This window comes from Vigna unguiculata, chromosome 6 (assembly GCF_037176805.1).
Source record: "Vigna unguiculata cultivar grain cowpea cultivar isolate G323 ecotype 2 chromosome 6, ASM3717680v1, whole genome shotgun sequence".
Taxonomy (NCBI): Eukaryota; Viridiplantae; Streptophyta; class Magnoliopsida; order Fabales; family Fabaceae; genus Vigna; species Vigna unguiculata.
The window spans coordinates 3,035,570-3,044,955 of NC_140797.1; the positions used below are offsets into that span (position 1 = coordinate 3,035,570).

The 9,386-nt window shown below is 33.2% G+C and overlaps 2 protein-coding genes and 1 long non-coding RNA gene across 4 annotated transcripts; all 3 read left to right on the forward strand.

The window, feature by feature from the left end:
- Positions 1-223: 223 nt before the first annotated feature.
- On the forward strand, positions 224-913 carry LOC114187809 (protein FAR-RED IMPAIRED RESPONSE 1-like). Its single transcript, XM_028076182.2, has one exon. The coding sequence runs from the start codon at positions 224-226 to the stop codon at positions 911-913; it is 690 nt and encodes a 229-aa protein (XP_027931983.2).
- A 265-nt stretch (positions 914-1,178) lies between these two features.
- On the forward strand, positions 1,179-2,961 carry LOC146885387 (protein FAR1-RELATED SEQUENCE 1-like). Its single transcript, XM_085674687.1, has 3 exons — positions 1,179-2,147; positions 2,314-2,388; positions 2,896-2,961. Exons 1-3 carry the CDS (start codon positions 1,179-1,181, stop codon positions 2,959-2,961), a joined length of 1,110 nt encoding a protein of 369 aa, XP_085530813.1.
- Positions 2,962-7,780: 4,819 nt separating this feature from the next.
- Positions 7,781-9,386, forward strand: LOC114187490 (uncharacterized). 2 transcript variants are annotated; one of them, XR_014995777.1, is made up of 3 exons: positions 7,781-7,870; positions 7,951-8,176; positions 8,944-9,386. It is a non-coding gene; the product is annotated as an uncharacterized LOC114187490 (long non-coding RNA). The 2 variants fall into 2 exon arrangements; XR_003605269.2 differs by having other exon boundaries at positions 7,786-8,176.

The window sequence follows — 9,386 nt, forward strand, 5'->3', positions numbered from 1 at the left end:
TAAGTTTTAGGGTTCCTTTACTTTTCCAAAAATTTTGAAAGTAATTTGTCTTGGATTTTTATCGTCATTGACAGTAAATGCTTCATTGCACATTAATTTTGTTCACAAAACAACAGACGTCCTTACCCATATAAATTTTTAATACGCGTTATTTACTTTTGTTAAACATTGTATTGACAGTAACACTTATGAACTGCAATGAATGTTTATACAAGGAAAAAACATGGAAGAAACACAAGCTCTGGGTCTGGATAGCATTACTCTACTAAAAGATGATATCCCTGAAAACAGCTGTAACATCATTGGCTCTGTTTCAACCAAGAACGACTGTGGTGAATCCCACTTGGGTTTCTTTCCTAAAGTGGGGATGACTTTTGAAACTGTGGATGAACTACAGAAATTTTATAAACAACATGCAATCAGAAGTGGTTTCGGTGTCCGAATCAAAACATCAAAGAAAGACGATCATAATGAGTTGTGCTACGTCAAACTAGTTTGTTCTCGAGAAGGAAACCATGTGTCCAACATCCCCCCGAAAAAAAAAACCATCCCGACACAAAGAAAGGCTTGCCCTGCACGTGTTACTACTGTTAAAGAGGAAGGTGAATGGTTGATGAGAAGTGCGGTGGAGGAACATAATCACCATTTAAGTCCACACAAATCAAAGCTTGTGTGCGGTAATAGGAAGATAAATATGCAGGCAAAAAGAGTAATCGATATCAATGATCAAGCGGAAGTGCGTTTGAACAAAAGTTTTCGGTCTTTGGTATTTGATGCTGGAGGTTATGAAAACTTGGATTTTATGGAAAGGGATGTCAGGAACTATATTGGTCAGCAGAGACGAGCGCTGGTTAAGGATGGCGATGGGCAAACATTGTTTAATCATTTCTCGAGGATGAAGGGAATTAAATAAGGATTTCTTCTTTGAAATTGACGTCGATCAAGAGAACAAAATTACTAATGTGTTCTAGGCGGATGGTAGGAGTAGAGCGGCATGTGTAGATTTTGGGGATGTTGTGTCATTTGACACAACATACTTGACTAATAAGTATGACATGCCTTTTGCCCCATTTATAGGTGTAAATAATCATTGTCAATCCATTTTATTAGGTTGTGGGTTGTTATCATCAGAGGACACTAGAACATTTATATGGCTATTTACATGTTGGTTGCGTTGCATGTCAAATAAGGCACCACTTGGAATCGTGACCGACCAATGCAAGGCCATGAAAAATGCAATTGAAATTGTGTTTCCCAATGCAAGACACAAATGGTGCCTTTGGCACATCATGAAAAAAGTTCCTGAGAAGTTGCAAGGGTACTCAAGTTACAAGCAAATTAAGCATGACATGAAGCAGTTGGTGTATGAGTCAGTGAGTCTTGATGGTTTTGAGTGTGGTTGGGATAAGTTCATCACAGAAAATGGATTACATGAAAATGCATGGCTTTTAACACTTTATGAAGATAGACATCGCTGGGTTCCATGTTATTTGAAGAATAACTTTTGGGCAAGTATGTCGACTACGCAACGAAGTGAGAGCATGAACGCATTCTTCGATGGTTTCATCAATTCGACAACGACATTGCAACAATTCATGGTTCAATACAATAATGCCATTAGGTGGAAGAGTTTATGTGGAAAGGTCAATGCGCAGACATGTATCATGATGTTTTGTTTGATCATCACACACTTAACATACAATGCACTTGCCTTCTCTTTGAGTTTAGAGGAATACTTAGTCGTGTATGGGCAAGAGGGCGTTAAAAGTGTGCCAGACAAATATGTTTTAAAAAGATGGAGCAAGCTAATGTGTAGACGGCACACGTACATAAGGGTTGCAAGCAATTCTAAAAAGGAAGAAGCTAATGTCAAAAGGTATGATGCACTTTGTAAGCGTTTCTATAAGATTGCCAAGGTCGCATGCGAGTCAGACAACGAAACACAATGTTTGTTTAAGAAATTGGACTCCATTGCATATGATCATGGATTGTCACATTTTGATAATACAAGTAAGGGGGTTGAATTTGAGACTGAAAATGATTGTCCTCTACAAACCGTGTCATCCAACAAATGTATCAACAATCCTATTTCTGTTAAGAGAAAGGGTAGACCCCGATCGACGATATTGAAATCCATTGTGCAGAAGGTTTGTAAAAGAAGAAAGTCTACGGGTTGCGATTGTGCTTAAAATAAAGACTGTGGGGCTGAAATGGTATGTGCATTTAATGAAATCCAATAAATCAAAATTTGAATTCAATTTTTTTTTTACAATATGATCACATTTTTTTTAATTCTTTGGTTATCCTTTATAGGGATGGACTTTGGATACGAATTTAATGTCATCTACTAACCAATCAGAAGTCCTTACGCATACTAATCCGACACAGGTACTTCACAGTTAACAATGTGATGTTCTACTAACCATTTAACTTTATCGTTATTGACATCATTTGGGGTGTAGTAATTATACTTAAATTTATGTTGCCAGGTTGAAGACGTCCAATCCATTGGATTTGTTTCCCTGCTGACTTCAATTCAAAATAGCACACATCAAACACAAATTGTGTTACAAGGAACAAATTATTAAGTATAGTCAAATACGTTATGCATGGCCTACTTATTTTAGGTATTAATGGATAATTATGTATCCAGATTCATCCAACACTCATGAAATATTTTTTTTTTTGCAGGAATGGCGATGGTTTGGTATTTTATTTTGACGACATGGGCACTTGCAAATGAAATGGCATCAACAAACATAGTTACAACAAACATGTGTTTGTAAATGACATCTCTGAATTGTCCACAAATATATTTTTTTGGTAATCAATATTGACAACATGTGGCCATGGGTTGTTCCTCTTTTTGATTTAACATGATTGTAATTTTTGTAGTCTCATAGGTATGGTGGATGGGACTTTCGTATTAAGGATATCTTTAATTTCTGCATTGTACATTGACCAACTGATTATGTAATCAATGCATGATCCACTTGGAGGATATCTTTTATTCAATGCATTTGATTCAAAATTTGTCATCATTGATGTCACTGAAAAGGAGTCATACCAACATGAACTTCATTGGATCTAGGAAAACGTTGCATATAATCTTTTTACCATTTCATTATTTCTTGAATTAACATGCATACATTTATTAACCTGCATCAATCTTAAAACTACTTTGTAATTCGAAGGGAATTAAGTTGTAACCAAATTGATGCACGAGATAAGAATTAAAATATTTCACAACTTATGAACCAAATTATCACCTTAGGAATGAGAACTGTCATATTCCTATCACATTTTACAATTGATGCCAACAAAAACTATTTACTTTTAAATACATCTAAAACTTGAAGCAATGTAATTGCAATGAATATTTTCGGGATCCATAAACCAATCACATATGTAATGTTGTCTGAGTTCTTGAAGTTCCTCCCGCGACATGGAATAAAGTAAATAAAAATTATAACGACTAAATACCATGACAGCAAAACGAAATTCAATAAATGCCACTTACAAAAGTTTATGCGGGGAAGTTTTTTTCATCAAACATTGTTTCACCATCCCACAACTCAATATATCTCAAGACCATCATGCCACAATCATATCTCGAAATATGTGAACATATATTAAGTCAAATTATGGTATCACTATACTAATATTCGATCAAATGTAAGACAAAATTGGTACTTACAAATTTGGTTGTAGGGGAAGGCCTTGGGTAAGGACTTCAAATTTAGGTTTATCAGCATTAGAATGATTTAAAAGGAAACCAAATAAAATCTCCATGTTACGGGCCTTAAAAAATCCCAATACAAAAGATCAACATACATTTTACAAATCAATAGCTGAATTTTCCAACAAGAGCATTTATTTTAAGAAGTTACTTACAATCGCATTGTCTATTCTTTTTCATCCTTGTCATGTCCTCCCAAGAGAGTCAAGGACAAAAAATTGGTGGGTGCGACAGTTGATTGCATAACACCACCAATGTTGCTCATGGATAATAGGAGCAAAGAGCTTCCAAGAATAAAACAAAAACTCATTAAACATTCACAATTACTACTTAATAAATAAAATTACAAATATTCATTCTTACAAAATCTGCTGTCAATATATCATGTACTGAAACTAGTCCACGCGTCAGGAAATTGTTGTAGTCCCCTAAGATCCATTGACGTCTCTTTGCCTTTACCTTTCTACTATCTTCAACAACTACGCTCTACATTCAAAATATCACAATTACATTTTCATAAACCATCATGAACAACATCCATCAAATATAAAAACTTAAAAAACAATAAGAATTATAATACCGTATACAGAGGACTAAACACAACTCTCTTGATCGACCCATTCAATTTTCTTTGTCTATACATGAAGTTGTTGCAAGCAAACAAAATGGCCTGACAAAATTTGAAATCAACAATGTCATTTCATTAGGCAAAATAACAAGTTTATAATATTACATCAATTAAGGCCATTACCATGTTGCAAATTTTTCCACGAGGACGAAATCCCCAACACTCAACTATGGTTAATATCTGGTGATTTATGTCAACCACCACTTTCCTGAAAAGTGGAAATTTAGAATTAACTCTATATAACCATGGAAATAAAATAATGAAATTTATATCCATAACAGTAACCAACTTGTCATTTTATGACACAAGAATGCGATACAATTGAGTTATGTCAACATCAAAAGAACATTTTTCTGCTTCGATAAAGGGAATAATTTCCATTCCATGATGATTGTATTCAGGAGTACCTTGCTCATGTTGCTCAAAATGACGTGATTGTGGCTCCTCAACATCAAAGGCATCACCTTTATCAAAGGAAGAGGTTTCAGGTTGATGAAAGGAAGGTGGGTCAGGTTCCTCACCTCCACGAGCATACTCTTCTTCCATACTGCTCAGCTGCTCTTTTAATTGTCGAACGACCCTATAATTTCTTTTCAACTTCCTTTTGCACCATTGCTTAAATTGAGTAAAGGACATGTCATCTATTCCTTTTTTTGGGATGCCATGTTCACCAATATTTAAGGCATCACGAACAACATCAATGTTTTTTTCCTCTTCAGTTAATTCCCAATGAAGAACAACCTGCATAATGATGTCCAAACTTTATACCTTATTGGTACACATAATACAACTTAATTAACTAAACTAAAACGAATGCAATACAATACCTTGTTATATTCAAATGCGGATTTGATTCCGTGAGTCCTAATCATCAAGGACGACCAACTCAAAATTCTCGGGAAAATAACATCACCTTTATAAGACCCTAACGAAAGTAGTCAACAAACCAAAAGCTGAAAAAATAATAGAGGAACTAATTAATCATTAACTTCACAAACACAAGCCTAACAAAATCAAAATTGACTTAAATAATAAATACCTGCAAAATAGCCACTGACCCAGCTACAGTTATGGCAGACATGTTTTGATCTTGCCTTAAAGTGTGGTAAGCATGATTGAAACCTTCAACCAAAAAACTATAGATAGACCTTGACCAGTTGTATTGATTCAAGTTGTCAAGGTTATCCAACAATCTAAATGGCATGTTTGTGACAGTCCGAAAAGTCCTAGGGAAATACAAAAGAGCAAAACATAGCAACAAGTACAAACGACAAACATTGTCTACATTGTCATTGTCATCATCATCGTCACTTTGTAAATAAAAGTATATCCTATTAACAATGTCATGTATTGTTATTGGTTCATGTTCAAATAATGACTTGATCACCCCGCACACAACATTATTGAATTCTACATCAACCCCAACAGCATTCAAACCCAAACAAACACAAACATCTAAAATAGACAACCGTACCAAATGTTGCCTGATATATATACTTTCATGTTCATGGACCCACCAACTCAGTGTATATTTTAACAACACTCCATTGATATCCAACAGTTTCACCATGTCAACACACCACCTAAATGGAGTGCCTCCAATTCGAGAGCGATGTCTTGGTCTCAATAAACCATTAACTTTAACAATGTAGTTTGTTTTACAACGGTTACGAACCACAAGCTAAAAAACCAATGAAATAGTTAAAAAAACATGTTAGAAAACATCAACATATGAACTTAATTAACTATAATAAAAAAATGGAAAATGAATAGTTCACTACTTCTCCTTACGACTTCTCTTGCCACCGAAGAAAAATACTAACCTGCAACATTTTTAAACTTATCTTGCAACCCAAGCGCAATTAGGATGTAACCCAGCAAGGAGATTTTGCATAAAACAAGTTGACAGATATTGGAAGTGCATAACAACACACAAATCTCTCCCCTACTAAAAGGGTGGACCCCAAGTGTGCATACCAATAATAGAGCCCATTCCACTTCTTCTAAACCAAGTGTAAGTTAATATAAGGAAAAACTAGTCTGCAGCATTTTTCAACTTATCTTGCAACCCAAGACCAATTAAGGTGTAACCCACAAAGGAGTTTTTTCACAAAGTAAAATTGACAAATTTTGAAGTGCATAAGAACACACAATTTTCTCCCTTACTAAAAGGGTCACTACAAGAAATTTACTAATTTGCGAGGGAAATTAGCGAGGGAAAATTTTGCTCACTAATTTGTCGCTAATTAGCGAAGGATTAGCGACAAACTAAAATTGTAGCTAATGAGCGAGGGACTATACACAACATAATATGGTAGCTAAGTTGTAGCTAATTAGTTAGGGATTAAATACAACACAGATATGGTAGCTAAGTTGCAACTAATTAGCGAGGGACTTTACACAACATAATATGGTAGCTAAGTTGTAGCTAATTAGTTAGGGATTAAACACAACATAAATATGGTAGTTAAGTTATAGCTAATTAGTTAGGGATTATACACAACATGATATGGTAGTTAAGTTGTAGCTAATTAGTTAGGGATTAAACACAACATAAATTTTGTAGCTAAGTTATAGCTAATTAGTTAGGAATTATACACAACATAATATGGTAGTTAAGGTGTAGCTAATTAGTTAGGGATTAAACACAACATAATATGGTAGCTAAATTGTAGCTAATTAATTAGGAATTAGATACAACATAGTATGGTAAGCTAATTAATTATGATTAATGATTTTGTTGCAAATCCAAAGCTAATAAATAGAATTTGTAATTAAAAATATATACAAACTATTTTATTAAATATGAATTTATTAAATAAATTTATAAAAACTATCAATATATTAACAAATTATCAACATATATTTTATTTTTATATAAATTAATCTTTTATTTGTTAATTATATTTATTATATATATATATATATATATATATTAAAATAATAACTAAAATTTAACTAATACAATATATTTCTTTCCGTTTAAATATTATTATAAAAGGTATTAAAACAATTCTTATTAATTATATTTAAAATCAAATGATTAATTATTATTTTGATAATTGTTTATTATCTTTACGCTGCTTTTTTATATTTTATATATTAATTTATTCAAAAGGATTATTAATTGATTTATATTGTTACATATTATTATATATATTATTATATTTATGGTATAATTTGTTTTATATTATTTAATTTTTTAAACATTTTAAATATGAAATAAATTATTTATGATATATTATAAATAAAAACAAATTGTATGTATGTATTTTATTTATAAAATACGAATATTTAACTTAATTTAATTATACACTTAAAAATTCATTTAAAATTTAAATATTTATATTAGAAGAATTAATAAAAACACTGTTATTTTGTTTAGTTTCCTTGCACTTTCGCAAGCAGCACTGAACAATAGTAATTAATTACATAGTTTAAAATGAAATAAAAAAAAAACGCTGATGGGAGCGCCGTTCGTTCCTTCGTTCGCAAGCAGCACTGTACACTTCCTTCTTTCCTTCATTTTTTGATTTCTTTTTCTCTCAAACACTGACTACATTACTATGTTTCTAAAATCAAGTCAAACACCTCTCGCCAACGACGTAACGATTCTTGGTGGTTGTTCCCGGCGCCGTCGCTCATCTCTTCCATCCTCCGCCGTCGCTCATCTCTTCCATCCTCCGCCGTCGCTCATCTCTTCCATCCTCCGCCGTCAGATTTACCTCTACTCCTCTCCGTTCAAATTCACACTATCCTTTCCTTTTTTTTCTCTTTCTCTTTCTCCATCGCAACACACTCAACTCTAGGTATTTCTTTTTCATTTTCATTTCAAATGTTAGTTTTATTGTTGATTTGCAACGTGTGAAACGAATCTGATTAAATTAAAGGCTTTAATTCCATTAGACGGTTCTGTTACCTGTGCTGGTTTTGTGGAGTTTGATCATCTACGTTGATCTTTAATTTACTTCGCATTGCTTCGACCTAGTTCTTTGATTCACCAGCTTTCGCCTCTACATTTTTTTGTGCATTCCACGGTTGTGTTTTAAGATGACTAATGAACACTATCTACGTTCAACAACTCAAAATTATTGTCGTTATAAGAACAGTGTCCTTGCTATTGTTTAAATTTGGAAAGAAAACCAAAAGGAATTGTGATTTTTTTAAGGTGATTAGGGCCATAGGAATTAGTGATAGTCTATTGGATATTGTCATGTTGCAGTTTTTATGAGTGTGTAATTGGAGGATTTCTCGCTTTGAATTGTGTAGTGTTTTGAAATACAAGAATTATTATGGCAATAAATCGTTGTTATTCAGTTTCATTTGCTTTAATGTTATTATGTTATGCTGTTTGGAGTGACATTTTTTCTTCAATGCCTTTTATTGTCATGATGGATAATGTGACACTTTTGTAAAATTTAAATTGTTGATGTGCGACTTTGGTTTGGGTAATAAGTTTAAGCTTCAAACCCAAGGGGCCCTTTTACTTTTTCTTAAATTTTAGTGGGATCACTACAGGAGGGGCTTTTCTAAGGATGTTATTGAGTAAATTATTGAATTATAATCATTTGTGCAGGTGTGGATGGAACATGAAGCCAGCAATCAGCCCAAGCAAGAGCGATCAAGGACAAGATGGACTGGACAACATCCTTTGAAAGCTATTTGCAGACTTGGTTGTCAAGCAGATTCAACTGGGAAACAGACCAAACAATGTTTTTGACAAGAAAACATGGAATCATATTCGTGATGAGTTTAATAGGCAAACAGACCTTAGTTTCAACAACAATAAATTGAGGAAGCATCTAGATGTTCTTCGAACCCGTTTCTACAATTTGAAATCCGCTTATGATCAGAATAATGATTTTGTAATGGATGATTCCTGTTGCATTGGTTTTGAGTAGTGGGATGATATAGGGGTAAGTTCAAGTAAGTGTATTTAATATCAAGGTGTACTCAGTGTGAGTTTTACAACTGTTTATTTAATATGTGTATTTATAATGTCATCATTTCTTATATTTC